The sequence below is a fragment of the Anguilla anguilla genome, chromosome 14 (assembly GCF_013347855.1).
Source record: "Anguilla anguilla isolate fAngAng1 chromosome 14, fAngAng1.pri, whole genome shotgun sequence".
Lineage (NCBI taxonomy): Eukaryota > Metazoa > Chordata > Actinopteri > Anguilliformes > Anguillidae > Anguilla > Anguilla anguilla.
This window is the reverse complement of record NC_049214.1, coordinates 38,731,310-38,752,352: the sequence shown is the minus strand read 5'-3', so window position 1 is coordinate 38,752,352 and position 21,043 is coordinate 38,731,310. Positions and strand designations below refer to the sequence as shown.

Sequence of the window (21,043 nt, the reverse complement as noted above, 5' to 3'; positions counted from 1 at the left end):
GCGCGCACGCACACCCACAAGAACGCCGCTCAGAGTTCATTTTAGAGCGTCACGCCGTGAACTGAAAAGTAAGAAACCCAGGGAAGGGACAACGGAAAACGGATTTGAAAATAACCTTTGTGAAGTTTATTTACGGGGTGACGAGTACATTTTTTCCGGAAAACAGTCCCAGTGAGTTTTCCCCCCGGGGGGCGCGGCTAGCCTCGGCGCAGGAACAGGAAGCCCGTCGGCGCGTCGGGCCGGGGGAGTCTGGCGGGCCGGCGGACCGGAAGCGAGGCGTAAAGAGCTCGGCGCCGAAGCCCCGGCAGGTTCGGCCACGCCGATTCGCTCAGAATCGCTGGAGGCGACGAACCCCGTAAGACTAAAATATCTGAAGAGGGGAGATCCTGACCCTCAGCAGCCTGCTTCACCAGCTTAGAGCACAGCACAGGACACAGCGCTATCTCAGCAGTACAGATGAATACTGAACATCTCTCTCTGTAATTCTCTCCCTCTCTCCCTCTCCCTCTCCCTCTATTACACCCCCTCTTCTCTCTCTACCTCTATTACACTCCCCCCTCTCTCTCCCCCCCATAACACTGCCCCCCTCTCTCTCTCCCTCTCTCTCTTTCTCTATTACTCTCACTATCTCTCTCATTTTAATCTTCAGGACCAAGGACAGTGGAGTGCTGATCCACTCGGTGCAGTGTGTACTAGGTACTGTTTAGGATAGTACACATACACTCAGTGCAGTGTGTACTAAGTGCTGTTTAGGATAGTACAGATACACTCAGTGCAGTGTGCATTAGGTACTATTTAGGACAGTGTACACACAATCAGTGCAGTGTACTAAGTACCATTTAGAACAGTACACACTCAGTGCAGTGTACTAAGGGCTGTTTGGGACAGTACACATACACTCAGTGCAGTGTGTACTAAGTTCCATTTTGGACAGCACACACTCAGTGCAGTGTGTACTAAGTTCCATTTTGGACAGCACACACTCAGTGCAGTGTGTACTAAGTTCCATTTAGGATTGGTTGTTTTAGAGTGGTGCACCGCTGGTCGCAGGTGAACGCCACATTGTGATTGGTAGGGAGACCAGTATATAAACAGGTGAAAACGTAGTTTCTGTGGAGAGAGTGTGGCATAGCAGGAGCTGTACGGTTCATGTGTTTGGCTGTTAATTAAATAAAACATCCACCACCAAGTGGTTTTGCTCATGAGTCTGTGAGTTTATTCCACAAGTTCCATATTCTACCTGTCTGTCTGTCTGCACTTTTAAACCTTTTAATCTTAAATCCTGTATGTCCTACGCAGGGTCATAAAAAATAAATAAATAAACAAATAAATGAAAGCAGTGAGCTGTATTTTAACTCTCAGATATGTGGAACATATTCCACTTTAAGATCCATCCAAAGGAATGAACCAAAATAGCTATTTTCTTAAATTACACGTTAATTTGTGATGCTCCAAAATACACACAAACACTCCCTCCCTCACTCGTGCACACACACACACGCCCACCCACCCACACACACACACACATGCTCCCACACACACGCACACACACACACACACACACAGACACACACACACACACACACACATACACACATACACACACACACACACACACACACACACGCCCACCCACCCACACACACACACACATGCTCTCACACACACGCACACACACACACACACACACACAGACACACACACACACACACACACATACACACACACACACACACACACACGCTCACACACATGCTCTCTCACACACACACACACACACACACACACACACAGACACACACACACACACACACACATACACACACACACACACACACACACGCTCACACACATGCTCTCACACACACACACACACACACACACGCTCACACACACACACACACACACACGCTCACACACATGCTCTCACACACACACACACACACACACACACGCTCACACACACACACACACACACACATGCTCTCACACACACACACACACACACACACATGCTCTCACACACACACACACACACGCTCACACACACACACACACACACACACACATACTCTCACACACACACATGCACACACACACATACTCTCACACACACACACACACACACACACACACACACACACACACACACACACACACACTGCTCCATCAGGCCTGTTCTGATCTCTGAACACCATCTTAATCCCCTTTCAGACGCCAGGACGTAAACGAGCCGTTCGGAACGCCGCAGACGCCCCTCGCCGTGGGCGCGCGCGGGAGCGTGTCGGGCCCCGTCGCCCCGGCGCAGAGGAGAGGGAGCGGCAGCCTCACCGCCAGGCCCCGCGCGGCTCCCTGTTCACTCCCGCCGGACCGCGTCCTCAACCGGGCTCCTGGCGAAGAAGCTCAGCTCCGATTGAATTCACCGCCTTGAAAGCATCTCTCAAAAGCCTGCGTGCATTCTTCTCACAGGAAAACAAAAGAACGAATACTCGCAAGGTGCTGACCCCCCCCCCCCCCCAAGGTCGCGGGTTTGATTCCCGGGTGGGGCACAGCCATTGTACCCTTGAGCCAGTTCGGAGAGTCTGCAAAATGGCTGAACTGTAAACGCTTGGAACACACAATGCCGTGTCTTTGAATGCGAGGAATGAGCTCTCTCTATATTTCAGCAATGATTTCACTGAAAAGCTCAGGATGGTTAATCTCTCTCTCTCCCTTTCTCTCTCTCTCTCCCTTTCACACTCTCCCCCTCCCTCTCTCTCCCTCTGCCCCCCTCTCTCTCTCCCTCTCTCTGCCCTCTCTCTCTCTGCTCCTCTCTCACTCCCGCCCTCTCTCTCTCTTTCTCTTTCTGATTCTCTCTCTCTCTCCCTTCCACACTCTCCCCCTCCCTCTCTCTCCCTCTGCCCCCCTCTCTGCCCTCTCTATCTCTGCTCCTCTCTCACTCCCGCCCTCTCTCTCTCTTTCTCTTTCTGATTCTCTCTCTCTCTCCCTCCCTCGTTCGTTTGTTTAATCAAGTCTCAGTTGCCTAGCGCTGGCCGCGTCTTGCCGGCGTTCCCTGAGCACCAAACACACGGCGAGTGAGATTAGCCTCCGCCGCTCCGGAATTAAGTGTTTTAAATCACAGCGCAGAGTAGAGCGCAGGGTTTAAATCACGCCGACCGCTTTTTAGTGCCTCTGGAAAAAAGAGAAAAAAAAAACAGACAGGCGGAACTGCAAAAGATAAAGCCACAACAACGCCTGGCGCGCTAACCGCCTCGACACCGGTCTGCGCGTATATCTTAACTGGACACCGGTCTGTGCGTGTATCTTACAAACCCGATCCTCATCCGTATTTTTGCGAAGGCCGGTCTAAAATACGGCTTTGCTCGAGACACAAACAACACAACGGTAATACAGGGACTCTGGAGGCCGCTGGTCCCGGAAAGTCACAGGGTTCTGCTGGTCCTGTTTCCCCCTTAAAACCAGCAACAAATGCAAGGGCGGGAAACCCGGCTGAGGCGAGCTAACCGCATTAGCCCCGATAATGAATCAATTAAGAGCCGGACGCTAACGAGCCGGCTCACGCTGCGGCTCTCAGGGATGGGGGGGGGGGTTTGGACTCGTGCCAAAAAACCAAGCCAAACCCGCAGAAGCAAGCCGTAAAGATTTCCCCTTTTCAAATTTTTCCCCTCAGAGAGGCAGCGAATGACTACGTTTCCCAGGATGCACAGGGCAAGGGCGCGATTCCGCATAGTAGAACGCCACCTGTAACCAGTTCAGTCTCCACGAAGGACGCCTGCAAGATACTGAGCCGTCAGCTGATTTGTAAACTGCGTCAGCAGGTAATGAGAACAACATAATTCGGCCCGAAGTACAGGCTTAAAAAAAGAAATACAACGAACCAGGTGTACAAGTTCCTCCTAATTCATCCCAAAGTTTCCTGCGCCCAAACAGCAGTGCCGTAGTGCTGTACAGCTTAACAGCAGGAAAGCGGACGTCGGTCGTAGAGGGGCGGGGTTTTTCGGGACGGGCGCGGGGGCGCGGGGCGTCCTACCTTGGGAGAGGAAGTTGGGCCTCTTCCGGCTGGTGGAGGAGCTGTGCGTGACGGGCTGGGCGCGGCCCAGCTCCACGGCGGCGTTGGCGTGAAAGCTCTCCTGGAAGTTCAGCATCAGGGCGTCCACGGACTCCTGCTCCGGCACGAAGGCTGAAAAAGCATCACCGGGAGAGTGAGTGAGTGTGTGTGTGTGTGTGTGTGTGTGTGTCAGAGTGTGTGTGTTTGTGTGGCCTGTGTGGTGTGTCTGTGTGTGCGTGTGTGTGAGAGAGAGAGAGAGAAAGAGAGAGAGTGTGTGTTTGTGTGTATGTCTGTTTGTAAAAGTGTGTGCGCGTGTGTGTGTATTTGTGTGGCGTGTGTGTGTGTGTGCCTGTGTGTGTGTATGTGTGTGTTTGTGTGGCGTGTGTGTGTCAGAGTACGTCTGTGTGTGTGTGTGTGTGTGTGTGTGTGTGCCAGAGTGTGTGTGTATGTACGTGTGAGTGTGTGTCTAAAAATCACACCCACATCCACAGTAATGCAGCACTGAATAGTCCAGCATGTCCTCTAATGATCTTACAAAACATTTCATGAAGGAACCACAGAAAATACTAGTTTTTCTGTAAACCAAAAACAAAAATGACAACTTGCATGTACACACACACACACACACACAGACAGACACACAAACATACGCACCTACACACACACACAGACGCACGCGCGCGCACACAAACTCCATCACCGTGATATTAATCGACAAAATTCGGTAGCCGCTTTGACCGGCTAGGTCCTGTGACACCTTCACCAGGTTGCAAACACAGAGTTCAGAGGCCTGGATGTGTGTGCTTGGGTCCGTCTCTTTACAGAGCTGAATATGTACCCAAGCATATGAGGTCCAGCGCATCGCTTAAACAAATTTCCCTGCGAGGGACTTGACCTTCCGCCCACAGCCCCTCGCTGCACTACACGCCTCAAACCCTGAAGCCTACATTCAGCTCTCTCCTTTTTCCCACGTCTGTTAACCATTGTGGGCGTCCGTACCTGCTTTCCAAATTTAATTAAATTTGTACCTAATTTCCTAATTCAATTAAACGTGTACCTAATCTAGCGCACCGACCCACAAGCATGCACTGGATTTGGTACCTGACAGAGAAGACAAAGAGAACTACATGAACTCTCCCTCCCTCTAAGGGTGATACTACAGTATTATTACTGGTTACATGTCATCCTCCAGGGCTGTCAGTCATAGGCGACACTGGCCAATCAGGATCCGTGACGGAGAGAACACACCCGCCTGAACCCAGTGTTTCAGCTGGGCGAGCGGCTCTGAAACCCGGACATTTCATACTTCAAAGAGTTAAGAAAATGTTGCGATCTGTTCTCTTAAGAATGAAAAAAAAAATGCATAAGTGCATATAATAAATATACCCAACCTCTGCTAAGATAGCAGCGGATAGCAAAGTCTGGTGCTAGCTATGCTAGTGCCACGGACCGCAGTCCAGTTGCTCATGAATGAACAGTCAACTTGAGGAGTGTGTTTCAGACACACATTGTGGGGGCGGCAGGGGGGGAGGGGGAGAGGGGGGGAGGGGGCGTGGCAGATCGCAGCAGACGTGTGTAAACAGCCGCAGCGCTAAATTAAAGTGACCCAGCGGAACGGTAATGACTGCCTGTCCGCCGATGGGAGAAAGCGGTAATTGTTACATTTTGTGGGAATCAAATGGACTTCACTGGAGAGATGGCCTCGTGTGTGCAGAGAAACAGAGAGAGAGAGAGAGAGAGAGAGAGGGAGAGAGAGAGAGGGAGAAAGTGAGAGGGAGTGAGGGAGAGAGAGAGAGAGGGAGAGAGACTGGGAGAGAAAGAGAGAGGGAGTGAGAGAGAGAGACTGGGAGAGAAAGCGAGAGGGAGTGAGGGAGAGAGAGAGGGAGTGACGGAGAGAAAGAGAGAGGGAGTGAGTGAGAGAGAAAGATGGAGGGACAGAGACAGAGAGAGAGAGAGAGAGAGAGAGAGAGAGAGAGAGAGAGACCGAGAGAGAGAGAGAGTTATTTGTAGTTTGGTAGAAGTATGTCTATAATAAGTCAGGGCTGTATTCCAACAACTTTCAGGCCTGAGCAGACCCACAGAAAGCAATTTGTGGGGGGTGGGCTAGAAAGTTTGGGGGGGCAGGTGGGGGGGAGACCAAACCCAGGGCCTTTGCATTGCCTGGAAAATAAATCTCATTGAAAAATGAGAAGACAATAACATCAGTTAAAAAAATAATGCGCCCAGAGGGCCCGCAAAAAATTATTAAATAAGTAAATAAATTTTCACGGCTGAAATGTAGAATAAATCATGCTTGAAGCGTGTAATGCAGTGCACTTGCATGAAAATCAATAAGAACCAGGCAAAAGTGCGAAAGGCAAAAGCAAGAATCTAGGCGCCTCCTTTTTAATTTAACGGAAACTAGCAGGTTTTCGTCCGTCCGAACACGTTACGCCACATTTGCGCAACACAAAAATAGACGAAACTCGCTCACCTCTCCCGTCCGAGCGCAACGCCGCTCAGTCTGCATCCAATCAAACGTCCGTCGTCAAGTTTGACTCGTAATTAAATTCTCAGCATTCGTTTTCGTTTTCGCAAAACGCGGCCGGTGAGCTCATCGATAACGAAAATGATCTCGCAAAACTGCGATTGCGAAGAAAAAACAGAAGCGCCACGTGACTATCAGAATGTCAGAGACCGAGGGCCTGGTAGGAGGGGCTTTAAAACAAAAATAAACGTCTTGTTTCGCGTTTAGTTCCATCTAAAATCAATCTATTAGTTTACGACACATTAAGGGCCAGTTTGCATCATATTTTCTCTCCGCGTTAAATGACGTACTTCTTAAAGGGCCGCGAAGTGTGGCTGAGTTTTATTACGGCGTGACGGGCTGTTACCGTAAAAGACGCGCCGCGTCACGTTCCGGGTCGTAAAGCGGCTGAGGGATCGAACGGGCGTGGAGCGCCGCGTGAGCCGAGGTAGCCTTCCCCCTCCGCGCCGTCCTCAAAACCCTCCCCGCTGCAACGGCGACCGCTCCCGCGCGGTTCCCCTCCGGAGTCTCGCGCCGATCAATGCCGCCAAATCAAAGGGGCCGGCGTCGCGACTCCCGACCAATCACAGGACGGCAAGCGGGGGAAGGACCCCGCGACCCCCCCCCACCCCCCCCCCCCCCCCGCAGGTACAGCGCTTCCAGCTGTGCTGTAATTAAAGCGGACGCGTCAGGCTGCCTGTAGCAGTCTCGTTTAAATCCAGCGTTCGCTTCAGATCCCAGAGCTCCCCCATGCCCCCCCAAACCCCCCCCCCCCCCCACCACCAAGCCCTGCAGCTTAATTAACAGCGGGAGGGAGTTTATTCAGAGATCAGAGGCTGCTTGTGCACATACAGGGTGTGGGGTGTGGGGGGGGGGTGGGGGCGAGGGTTGCAGTCAGATGCAGCTTGTGTGCTCTTCCGCAATACGCGGAACGAATCCCGCTACGGGGGGGGGTGGGGGGTGGGGGGTGGGGGGGGCAAACAGACAAACGAGCAGACTCCGTACGGCGTCCGCGGCGGCTCCTCTGACCGTGGGAAACGTGCAGTTAACTTTGGACACCCCCCCTCCGAGATCCCCCGCCCACACCCCCCACCAACCGCTGCGGTCGGACGTCGACGTAGGGGGGACGCAGCTCGCCCCGGCGCGCCCGGCGAAGCGCAGCGAGGCACGGCAAATCGAAAGGCCTCGTAGCGGGTTACCGTGACAACGCTCCCCGGCGAAGCAAACCCTGGGGTTTGAAAGTAACGATGCGGCCCATAGCTGGGGGGGGGGCGTTACGATTTCGGCTGACTGATAGCACGCAGGCCTTCGGGCGAGAGAGAGGCCCGGGTTCAAATCCCATCCGGGACCTCAGGAAGATCTATGCAGGGTGTACAGCTGCTTTCTCCAAAGCTACCACTTTCATATGGGGGGGGGGGGGGCAGACACACACCATCAAACATAAAATATCAAACTTGCCTTGAAATAGACGGTAAGCCTGGCGCTGATGCAGAGCTGTTTAATGGTCAGTCGTATAATAAACTTATTATTCCTCTTATATTGATATCGTGTTGCCTTCGGATAACGTTATTGTGTAATGCAAAGCTGGGTCTAATGGCATGTTCCTTTGTTATAATGCAAATTGTTGCTTGTTAGGTGCAATATTGCACTTATTGATTATAAACGGGCCTAAACGAGTTTGTCACTCTGGATAAGCAAGGCTGCTAAATTAATGTAATGTAATGTAGTGTGATGTAGAGTAATATAACGTAATGTAGTGTAATATAATGTAATGTAGTGTAATGTAGTGTGATGCAGTGTAATATAATGTAATGTAGTGTAATGTAGTGTGATGCAGTGTAATATAATGTAATGTAGACTAATATAATGTAATGTAGTGTAATGTAGTGTGATGCAGTGTAATATAATGTAATGTAGTGTTATGTAATGTTATGTAATGTAATGTAATGTAATAACATTTACTACTGTGTTGACAGGCGGACGTCTGACCGCGTTGATGAGAAAGGTCGAGACCAGGCCACCTCCGCAGTCCCCCCCGTTTTCACAGGTTATGGATCTTATCCCCGTTCCCCGGAAAGGCTGCAGCTGAAGCTTTTTTTTTCTTTCCCCCACGATGAAGACTCTTCCCGGCAGCGCCGCGCTGACACCGGGAGCAATCCGGCGACAGCTCCTCCCTCTAATCCTCGCCCCACATTAACCACCGGGGCGAAGGATTAACGGCGGACGAACCGCAATTTAAAAAACCCCTTCGTTTCTCCTTCGCCCTCCTCCCGCGCGGGGTCCATTAAAACCGGAGCTCGCCCCCTCGTCGCCATTCGCCCCGGGACCTCCAACTCCGAATCTTTTTTTTAAGAAATAAAGGACAAAAAAACTCAAACGAGTCGATGGCTGACAGGAAGTCAGACTCAACAGGCAGGCTAATGGCGCCGAGCAGGAGGAAGAGCCGGTTTCCCGGGAAACACTCACCCGAGTCACCGGCCGCCGACCAGGGGGACAGGTTGTTCCTCGGGGTCCGGGCCTCCCAGTGGTTTCGGCCGCCTAAAAAAAAATAAACAAACAAACAAATAAATAAATAAGTAACAATAAAATAGTTTGTCCCAAAACATTTCGCCCAGAAGACGAGGGACCGTTTTCTTTCCGACAAACTTTCAGTGTCAACCATCAACGCCAAATTTACCACCTGAAGCTTCGCGCGCGAAAACGTCTTTATTTAGACGCGGGCACGAACACCCGCATGAACTTTGTTAATTAACGATGTAACAGGTGTCAAAATCACAAAACGCAGAAATAAAACCCGAGAATAACAGCTTTTTTAAATAAAATAAAAAAAAGGCACAAACACAAACGCCTGAAAACATCGCTCAGCTTGCCGTAGTGCGAAACTCAGAGCCCTTCTTCAACAGCATTCATCAGAAATCTGACACGACGATCCCAAGGTCATCCAGGTTACCACAAACCTGCCACATTCGCATCACGACCGCGACTATTTTGTCTTTTTTTTTTTTATTACCGATTCATGCTAAACGTGCTCATTACTCCACACCTGATTGCACTTTACGGCCTGTTTAGTGTTGAGATCGCTTTATGGCTCCCGGTATTTTTTTCCGTTTCATACTTTTGTTTCAGTTTCCATATTTCATAGCTCGTTATCCCGCTTAACACACCATTACGCAGTTTGTTTGCACAGCGTTCGGTAATTGGAAGTAACCGTTTTTTATCGTATTGCATTAAAATTAATTATTATTTACGACGCCCGAACACTTCGCCCGCAGTAATTTGTATTTTAATGCGCAGGGCGGGTAAAAGAAAGCACAGCTTTATTGACCTAATCTTGTGACTGCAGATAAGGTCCTTTCTTCTTTCCCAAACGGGCAGATTCTTAATCGCACTTGGCCAGCGGCTATGGTCACAGTCTTTCGATCCTCGATTTCCCTTCACTTCCGTTTTTCGCCGTCCTAAGCCATTATCTGCTGCGGCCGGGGGGGGGGGGGGGGGGGGGTTGGGGTGGTGGTCGGGGATGGGGAGTGTTGGCTCAGCCTTTACACGGACGGACACACGGACAAGCGCAGAAACGGTCGGTCGCAGGTACCAATCCCCGAACGTGTCAAATGACTTCGCGGGATCTCCTGCTCACCCCCCCCCCCCCCCACCCCGCCCCACTGACCGTTTGGCAGTCTGATAATGGCCACTGCCTACTCACATCCTGTCTGGTTCTCACGTATTGCCAGAGCCCCTTCTCCTCCACGTGAAGCACGCATACACCGGGGACAGGTTCAATCTAACCAGAATGAGCATTGGTGTCTTTTTTGTAACAAAGGAGAAAAGAGGGTCCCATTGTATTTTTTTATTTCTTCAGACAGGTATCAAACACAGAGAGTAACAGATAGAGATGGGATCACCGTTTGCACAGTAAAATGTTAAGCATTAAATAAACTATTACAGAGCTCATACTGTATTTACATTTATATGTACTCTGTTAAGAGTCAAATTAACACTGGGCATTTACTGCGTAGAGGGTGTCATGGTGGAGGATCGAACCCCAGTGTGGGCTATAAAGCTTGAACAAACTGCGCAGGCATCTTGACAATGTGGTGCATTGTTCTTAAAGCAAACTTCCACTGGAAAAAAAAACAACAAAAGAATGCAGACCTCAGCAATCCCAAAATGCACTGCTTCGGTTTTTTTTTAACAAAGGCCTGGGCTTTACAAACAGGAAAGAGATTTGGGACCAGGAGCTGAACCACAGCTGTTCTTCATTTCCCATTCGCCACACGTTCCAGGTGTTGACTCGTTTCGAGTCAGACTTATCGTTTGTTTTCCTTTCGCCGTCGCCCTGTCCCTTTTGTAAGACGGTAACCTGAATTACCCGCAGACCCGCATGCAAACCAACCGAAACTACGCACGGAACTCACGGAGGACGATTTCCACTAAAGAAGAAGAAGCAGAACTTTCCAACATTTCATCGTTATATGCACTTACATTCACCCGTGAAATGGTGCTAGACGCTGACAGCAAATTAATACACACTCATCACTAACACAGGTACGCTGGTTAATTAGAGGGCAACTGCCAATCAGAGTCTCTGTTTTTAGTTAGGTTCTTAATTACAAGTCGCGCTACCGTACTGAAGGAAGTTCGCTGAACTTTTCACTTCCTTAGCCTCGTCTCTTATGGAAAAAAAAACCTTTCAAGAAAGCAGTTACAGAATTATTTTTATCCGCAGCATCACCAGTAATGGCCCTTTTCTTTAACCTGACAGCTTAAACAATAGCGCGATCTATTTCTACAGAAATGAAAGTAGAAAATAAACGTGGTAACGATTCCCAGCAGTGCAGGGACAAAGAGTTTCGGCGAGAAACCAGTCCAGTGTGTTTGCTCCCCGACTACAGTGGCACAGACGGCCATTATCTCCACGTTACAGATTGCTTTGCATAAAATCATCTTCATTGTAATGTATCACATTAAGTAAGTAAGACCACATTATCGTGAAATTTATCATAATACTTTTCTACTCTACACCTCCATCAAGAAGGTTTGACCTGTTGTTCGAACTTCAAATCCCAAGATTCACAGCAAACTGCTACGACGTTAAACACCTAACAAAGTTTGAGCTTCTCTTATAGAGCGCACTAACCATTTTACACTGATATGAACCCTGTAAGAGTAAAATGAACATTAGCAATTTTGCTTAGCAATAAGCCGGACTTCAGTGCATTTTTATTCACGTGAAAGCCAGGAATAGGGTTCTGTGTAAAAAGCTAAATGTTTCCTTAAAATCCAAAAGCAGCCAAAAAGCCTCATATAACATACCACAATGCACTGGGCCACAGCTACCTGCATTTCTGTCAAGTTAATCACCACAGTAAACCCTGATGTGCACGTAATGAGGGGGGAGGGGGTGATTTTTAAAGGTGTTATTTCTATTTTTTTTAAAACAAGAACAAGAACAAAACAAGAAGAAGAAGAAGAAGCCATGATAACCATGCCAAAAATTACATGCAGTGCACGCATCCATCCCTGGCAACCAGTAAGATATCCATTTTCCATAATTACATGCCGTGCACACATTCATACCTAACGACCAGTAAGAACCGTAGTCTCTGCCGTAATACAAAATGGAGGTCACGCATTCAGGAGCAGGGGGTTTATAACACATTAGTATCTGTGTTATTACCGCTTTACGAACGCAGGCGGACGCCGGCACTTTACTGCTGCCGATCGAGGGACGCCGCTCCTTTCTGAGGGGACGCCGGGGTCGCACAGCTGAACTCTGGGATGCGAGGAGGTCTGAGCGGAGGGCAGAGCGATACGGAGAGCGGGAATGGGATCCCCCCCCCCCAACATCCCCCCCCCCCCCCCCGACAAAGGCCGCTGCCGAAACGACGGCTGGGATGGCGCTTGATGACATCGCTGGGGAGAGAAATTGCTCGTAAGAGCGAAGGGGGGGGGGGGGGGGGAGCGATAGATTCCACTTCTTCCCCCGCTGACGAGGAGGAGGAGGAGGAGCCGAAGACACGGATCGGCTCGCCTGACCCGCGACCGCACATCGCGGCAGAACCGCGCAACAGAACCGCGTAACAGCCCCGCTGCCCGCCACGTAAGCACCGTCTCACTTCTTCTTCTTCTTCTTCTTCTTCTTCTTATTCTTCTTCTTCCTCCTCTTCTTTCAGCTGTTCCCGTTAGGGGTCGCCACAGCGGATCATCTGTTTCCGTCTCTTCCTGGTGCCGTCTCGCGGCTATCGCTAATGATCCACGTCCGTTTTCCCTTCGTCTAGTCCGCTACTGCCAGCGATGCTCCAGACAGGGCCTGCCTGACGCCCAAAGAACAATTAAATCTGATCCTTTATTCATAAACGCGTAATAAATCATTAATGCGTTGTTAACGTTTAGTCGAACATCAATAAAGGTTCATAAACAAGATCAACAAGGGGTGCTCACGGAGAAAAAATGTTTGTTGATCTATCGACTGCCGGGATTTTGTTTGACCACAGACTAGAGTGATGGTCAGGAAACGATCCATTTCCCAAATTATTTATCTGCGGTAAACCTTGTGTCTGCGTTGGAGACAAAAATAATAACATTTTTTCAAACTGGCTAGACGGTGAGGAAAAATGTTCCAAGCTCTTCGGTTACTTCTGTTGCCCACATGCCTGTCAATGTATTTTTGCTGCTCAATTATTAACGAGCGCGATGCACAGACAATGGAAACATAAGCAGGCTTTCGTTTTATCGCTCGATGAGATTCATCAGGTCATCAAGCTCAATTTATTTCCTAGTGCCGTGATGCTGGCCAATTCTACCCTAGCATTGCAACATTAATATTACAATGACCCCCTCAAAATCACCATAGCAACAGCCTAGCATTGCTAACATTAATATTACAATGACTCCCTCAAAATCACCATAGCGACAGCCTAGCATTGCTAACATTAATATTACAATGACCTCCTTAAAATCACCATAGCGACAGCCTAGCATTGCAAACATTAATATTACAATGACCCCCTTCAAAATCACCATAGCGACAGCCTAGCTTTGCAACCATTAATATTACAATGACCTCCATAAAATTACGATAGCGACAGCCTAGCATTGCTAACATTAATATTACAATGACCTCCTTAAAATCACCACAGCGACAGCCTAGCATTGCTAACATTAATATTACAATGACCTCCTTAAAATCACCACAGCGACAGCCTAGCATTGCTAACATTAATATTACAATGACCCCCTTAACATTACCATAGCGACAACCTAGCATTGCTAACATTAATATTACCATAACACATTAATATTACAATAGCATCAGCCTAGCAATGCTAGCATTAATATTACAACACCCTTAACATAACAATAACATCATCCTAGCACTGCTAACATTAATATTACCATAACACCTTAATATTACAGTAGCATCAGCCTAGCAATGCTAGCTGCTTAACATTAAAGTAACACTTTACCTTAGCCTAGCTCTGCTATAGCACTGCCTTTAGCCTAGCATCACCATAGTATAATCACCTTACCACCATGACGTTAGCATCACAAAAATGTAACCATAGCATTACAATAATGTTCTTTTCCAGCTTATTACACCAGTGTACCCATCTTTAGCTTACCAGCTACCTCACTGAAGAAGCTTCTTACTCACAGCAGTGCTGTCAGAGGCCTGATTAAAACCTGGAACCTTGCGCTCATCTCTCCCAGTTCTGCTACCGGTTCATTTCATGCTGGCCTTACGACTTGATGAAATTTAAAGTGATTTCACAGTCTTAGGAGTCAAATTTTGGCAGTCTTACCTCAGTCTGTGCGTGCACCCGCCTCAACTCACGATTTTTGTGAGACTGCATTAAGACAACTCCGACTCAGATTAAGGCAATCTTTTTCTCGTCTTGACCGTTTCCGACAAAATCAACCGTGTTAAGTATCATCTCAAGTATTTAGTCTTGGCTCAAATGCTTTGTGATGGCCAACGACGCGATTTATAATCCTACGCTGTTAACAGCCAATAGGTGCGCTGTCCTTGTCTGACATCAGCAGAGGAGGGGTACGAAAAAAAAAAAAAAAATCTCCTGAAGAGTCCTGTTGGCGTCTTATAATATGCGAAGCTACACGATTCCCCGCCTTCGCAGAATCCTAAGATGTGTGCGCCTCTGAGGTTAAGAACCCATAATTGCTGTTTAACGTGAGACTGCATTAGACTTTAACAGTCTAGACGTCATCTGGTGTATGGGAGGTATAAGAGAGAGAGAAAAAAAGAACTGAAAGCAAGTCGTCTGGTGAAAAATGAGCTGTCTGTGGCAAGGCTGGGGTAGAGTCACGGGGAAGGTCAGGTTCAGCCGAGGACGAGTTTCGCGACGAGGCGGGGAAGGCTCGGAGAGCTTTCTCACGCGTAGGGGGTTGCCGCGAGCGGAGCTGAGCTCCGTTTCTGAGGACGCGCTCGAAGACGGGGGCGACGGAACGCCGATGGAAAAAATCAGCGGCGCTGCGGAAGGCCCATCGGTTACGCTTCCGCCGTTATCGGGGAAGACCGAGGGGGTCGGGCGTCCGAAAATCGAACCGGACGCCGACCGAGCGATGAACGTCGAGGATGCGCGAGCGTCTGATTGCCGACATTCTCCCACAATCCTTTTCACTCGTTTTTTTTTTTTTTACAAGATAATTCTTTCAACTGCACCGGTGTTTACTAGCCTGCCTATTTCTGATTTCCTAATCAATGTTTAATGTGTCGGGGGTGGAGGGGGGGTGGGGCACACATTAAACCCACGATCGCTGTTAAATGCGCGAGCGATCTTAGCTCAACTTTAGTCGTCTAGAAGTCGTCTAGCGTACGGGAGGCAGAAGAAAAGGAAAAATAAAAATAAAGCAAGTCTTCTCACGATAGCTGAGGACGAGTATATGACGAGACAGCGAAAGCTTGGTAAGCTACCCCTCCCTCGTCCCCCCGCCCCGCACCCCCCCCACCCCCCCACCCCCCTCGGCACCCGCTGTTGTGTGTACTGGTTACTGGTATTCCACACTAACAGTGCTCCGGTTATTAAAGAGAGAAGGCCAGGGAGATCTCGCCTCACGCAGTGAAAATCTTCACAGCACAACAGCCGCGCATATGGTAACCTTGTGCAGAATTCTATCTCTATCTCTCTCTCTCTCTCACAGTCTCTGTCCCTCTAGCTCTCTGTCTCTCGCTCTCCTATTTTTCTTCCCCGCCATCTCTGAAGCATTTCATCATGTTGTTGTCTAGGTAACACCGCACTTTTTCATTCTTCTCACGGAGCACAAAAACAATTCCTTGTTATTGTTTTTTTTTTTTTCTTCTTCCTCATCCATTTGTAAGAATGAGAAGCATTTCGGTTTCCAGGCTTGGGCATGTGAATTTTAGCTGTGATAAGCAGTTTCTTTTTTTTCTTTTGAAAAAAATAAAAAAATAAAACAAAGCACACCTATTGAAAGCTTCTTTCTTGTATAAAGTTCCAAGGAGGAAAAAAAAAACAGTTAACAGTTTTAAAAGCATCAAAAGAACTGAGTTGTAACAGGAGGTGCCTATTGCAGTCTCTTCTCAGCGATAAGGAGTCACCCTGCCACCATCCCCCCTCCCCTCCCCTCCTGGGGGGGGGGGGGGGGGGGAGGGGGGGTCTGAAAGGGTGAAACTCAGCGAATCACTGAGCTACCTGCCACCTGAGAGAGGGCCGGGCTTGAAACAGAGCCGCGATTGTTCTAACCCGCTTACTCCTGGTCAGGGTCGCAGGGGGACTGGAGCCTATCCCAGCATGCACACAGCGAAGGGCTGGGATACGCCCTGGACAGGTCACCAACACATCGCAGGGCCCCCACACGCCATTCACGCGCACGTTCACACCCCCAAGGGCAATTTACACTCCCGTTACTCAGATCACAGCCCTCGAGGTCCAAGAACTGCTCATTTTCCACACTCCCTTAACCTGGGTGGGAGTCAGGCGTGAATCAGGTGTGCGTCTGGCCAATCAGTAGCATTAATCATACAGCTAATTACCTGGCGGGAAATAAAACCAGGGCCGGATTTGGATTTGAGGTCCAGATTTGAGTATCCATGATTTAGACCAGGGGTCCTCAATCTTATCCAGAAAGGGTCGGAGTGGGTGCAGGCTTTCGTTCCAACCAAGCAGTGATGATTCTACAACACACCTGCTCCTACTAATCAACCCCTTGGAATCTTTGCTAAGCACCTTGATTAGTAGAATCAGGTGTGTCACTGCCCAGTTAGAACAAAAGCCTGCACCCACACCAGCCCTTTCTGGATAAGACTGAGGACCCCTGATTTAGACCCTCTGATGCACCCAACCCTGCACGTCCTTGGACTGAGGAAGGAAAACGGAGAACCCAGAGGAAACCCTCGTTTGGGATTCGAACCGCACGCCTTCCGGTTTTGAAGCGACGGTGCGACTCGTACCCTACCGGAGAAATAATAACAACGTGCGCGGCTTAGATCGCAAAATAAATCAAACCCCTCTAATTGAAACAGTCCCAGTAATATCAAAGAGCTAATTCATGTTTTGATTATTTGTTGTCCTGGTTATAATTTGTTATCAGAATCCACGCACGCTTAATTACCCCTCCGTAGCGCCGAACTGTACAGCGCCATCGCAAACGGTTATCCTCCATTTGCCCGCGCCGATGAAAATTCATGGTTTGATTCGCCGAACGTGAAGGAAAAGGTCTGCGGTAACGAGTGGAATAGCACTGATTTGTTTATCTCACTCTGATGTACAACAAAAGCTTTCTATTTTTATTTCAATTACGGCAGCGCACGGCCGGTTCCGACAGCTCGGCAGAACACAGAGTTTACGGACCAGAACCGCGACGCGAGCCGCGTCTGCGTTCGCTTCGCATCGACAAAGCCGAAGGATTCTGGAGTTCCGCGCGTCCGCGTTTGCTTCTGTAAACAGAGGTTTCTATGGTACTGCGCATTGAAAGCTGTACTACTGGCTTTACATTTTTTTTTTTTTTTAACTGCCATGCAGCCACAGACTGACAGTCTTTTTCTTCTTCTCTAATTGCGGCGAGTCCAGACGGAACGTTTTCTGCGGAGGCGAAGGCCGGCAGGTCACCGCGACGCCCTCCGCGGTCAGCCGCTTTCTTGCCTTCCTCCTCCTCCTCCTCCTCCTCCTCCTCCTCGGCAAGGCCCGACGAGCCTCGCGGCGTTCCGCAAGGTCGAAGAAAAGGACGACCGCCAGCGATGTTAGCGGTAATTAAACTTATTAGCGCGAATGCAAATTAACGTCCAGAGGCCAACCGGCATCCCGCCCTCCGGGAGACTATTTAGTGAATTATAAAACCGGCTCTCCGTGTTCGGGCTCCAGCAGGCTAACGGCGGACAAAAGACTCGGGGAAAGCGCCTCTCCGAAGGACTCCCGTCCGATTCTTTCATTCAGAAGCGCGGCTCGCGCCGACGTGGCTCTGCGCGTTCCGTCGACCTTGGAGGCGGGGGGGGATCGTTCGGCTGTCGTTAAGAAATAAAGTTCCGGCAGTCATATCGTCCGGGGGCGAAATGACATCACATTACATCGCAGGCGCTCAGCGGACGCTCTCATCCAGAGCGACTCACGCAAGTTTTTACGCAGCGTTTTACACTGCATCCGTTCATAGGGCTGGGCATATACTGAAGCAGTGCAGGTACGACGGCAGTGTCTAGGACGTGAACCTGTGACCTTTAAGCTACGAGACCAGTTCCTTACCCATTATACTACACTGCCACCCAAGGTGCATAATTATGACTTCACGACAGCAAGCTGATTTAGGATAGCACCACACAGCTTGTCCATTTTAAGTTGGCTGCTGGCTTTAAGGGGATATTTAACTCTGGTATAAGACCAGTAATTTTTTGAAGCTTACCCCATTGTATGTGCGTAGCGTGAATGCTAGCAGCATCAGCTGTCCCTGCTGACCTCCCAGCTATCGAGACCCCATTGTATGTGCGTAGCGTGAATGCTAGCAGCATCAGCTGTCCCTGCTGACCTCCCAGCTATCGAGACCCCATTGTATGTGCGTAGCGTGAATGCTAGCAGCATCAGCTGTCCCTGCTGACCTCCCAGCTATCGAGACCCCATTGTATGTGCGTAGCGTGAATGCTAGCAGCATCAGCTGTCCCTGCTGACCGTTAGCGGCTGCGCCGATCCTCCCAGTTATCGAGCTCCCAACTCACACCCATTCATTTTCTAGACCTCCCCGAAATTCACAGTTCTAAAGCACAGACAAACTAAGATAATAGATCAATAACAGAGAACAGAAAATAATAACAACTGGGAGGGACAGCTAAATAATAACAGCCAAGAGGGACAGCTGATGTTGATAGTATTCCTGCTACGCATATACAATGGGGCAAGCTCCACAAAATGACTAAAGTTACACAAAAGTGAAATATCCCTTTAAGGAAAATCCAAACAAAGCTTCCCTTGCGCTTGAAGTATTTCAGATCGATTGTATATTTAGAGGTTAAAAAAGCCCAAGCTCTGTTATTCAGTCACTGCAGGGATATTATTTTCATGATTTATTTATTCATTTCAGCCGTTTGTAAATCCAGTAAGCAGCATTCTGTAGCTCTGAGCTTATTTGTCTTGTACACGCCAAGCTCTAACCAAACCCAGCTTGGTTAAGATTCAACCTACTTGGAGCAGAATTTCTTCATCTAACCTATTTAACCTCAGTTTAACCAGGTAAGTCCCGAGTGGGGGGATGAGAGCGTAAGGGATTGTGCAGCCAATCAGGAAATGCGAGGGATTGCGCAGCCAATGAGACGGGAGGGGCGATTAGGTTTCCAGATGTTTCCTGGGAGACAGCCAGTTTCCTGGGAATCTGACCAGTACATCCAGGGCTGTTTTAATGGCCACAGTGACTCAGGACTGAATGCTCAGGGTTGAACGTCTCATCCCAGAGATGCCATCTTAGACGGTACTGCGCTTCAGGACTCTGCCCGGTCACCGCATTTCCTAATTGGCCCGGAGGGAAAGAAGGTGCTCCCTCGCTGGTCACCGTCACCTTTTCCAGCAGGAACGTTCACCCTGCGATGCTGATGCTTCCCCCCCCCCCCCCCCATTTATGACGCCGTTCTGATGCTCTTTAGAACAGTGCGAGCAGCGGAAATCCTAAAGGACTCGCAAAGTTTCCGGTTTCGAAAAACATAATATCACCGGCAAAGTGGTTTTCACACGGCGTTTCATGTGACAGGCAAACGTCGTCGGTACTCTCCATCGACGGTCCAAAGAAAAAGAGCAAATTGAACATTAAAGCTGACAGTCCGAAAGTAGCCAGAGTTTCCCCAGGAGCCCCCCCTATTCACACATCAAACAAGCCCGCATCTGCTAAGCTTCAGAGGTTTGAGGTGAGAAAGGTACAGGGTGGCACGGCCGCTGGCGCTGTGTTTATCGCTACGCAGCCCGTTCCGCAGCATTCAGGGGCTTTGATTGACGCGCGTGTACATCATTGGCGGAACAAGAGATTTTAAGATCACAGATTACGGAGCTGTAACGGGGGGTGGGGGGGGTGGGGGATTGGTGGCGGGGGGATACCAGCCGTCCCTCGTCCTCATAATTGGCCCAATCAGGTCATGTTCTGTCGACTCTGTCCCGGGCTTCAGCGGACGCGCGCGACGCCGTTTGATCAAGGCGGGGGGAAACTGGCCCCCCCCGGAGATCAAAGGAAAGCTCAGAGGAGAAGGAAGAAAGGAGGAAAGGAAGAACGGAGGAAGGGAATTACAGAGGAACGCATTCCCTCGCTCCCTAGAGCCGTCGCTGTCACCCCGTCTCCCTGCTGAACGTTGACTTTAACGAGGTACAGCCCTTACTGCGAATGCAAGGGAACGTTCATTTCACGGGCCTGGGCAAACCATCAAAATACCTCCCCCCCGCCAACAACCTTTCTCCTCAAAGCTTCATGACAACGAGCCTCGTTTGCAACCCAAAAACAGGCCTCACGGGTGACCCCCCCCCCTACCCCCCGCCCCTCCCCATTCAGCACCTGGGCATTTGCCCCATTAGACATTCAGAAATGAAAAGCAAAAGAAAATAAGGAGACGTCGAATAGACATTCCTGGCCAGGTGCATGTCTATGGGGTTGGGGGGAGGGGGGGGGCGGGGTGTGTGATTGCCTGAGTACTATTACTGTTGCTTTTGTTAACTTTCATTCATTCATTTTAGTAAACATGTGTTCTGCACAGTAACTGGGTGTCAGTAACAGGTTTTTTTGGACGGGTTGCCCTTTTCACATTTTGAGCACCTGCCCGTCGAAAGCCCTCTCAACTGCCCTGTTCCTCGCCCGCTGCAGTTCCGGAAAGATCTGAGGCTTTTTTCTGCCGGCGCCGTCCACGTCTCCCCTGGCGCCGCGTCCACAACGAAATAATATTTCACATAGAGCCACATGTATCCAAGGGAACCAAAATGGCCGCCATCTCTGAGGACATGCCTCTGTTGCCTTGGAAGTTTCATTAGAACAGCCTCTGTCAGGCTGTAGAACCGCAT

General features: G+C 49.5%; 1 protein-coding gene across 1 annotated transcript in view; it reads right to left on the bottom strand.

Moving 5' to 3' along the window:
- Window positions 1-21,043, bottom strand: part of LOC118212501 (astrotactin-2) — a 382,570-nt gene that overhangs the window by 238,530 nt on the left and 122,997 nt on the right. Inside the window, exons 4-5 of the mRNA XM_035390420.1 lie at window positions 9,021-9,092; window positions 4,031-4,180 (exon numbers count right to left, since the gene is read on the bottom strand). Of these exons, the coding sequence (XP_035246311.1) occupies window positions 4,031-4,180; window positions 9,021-9,092 (222 nt within the window). The remainder of the gene's footprint in view (window positions 1-4,030; window positions 4,181-9,020; window positions 9,093-21,043) is intronic.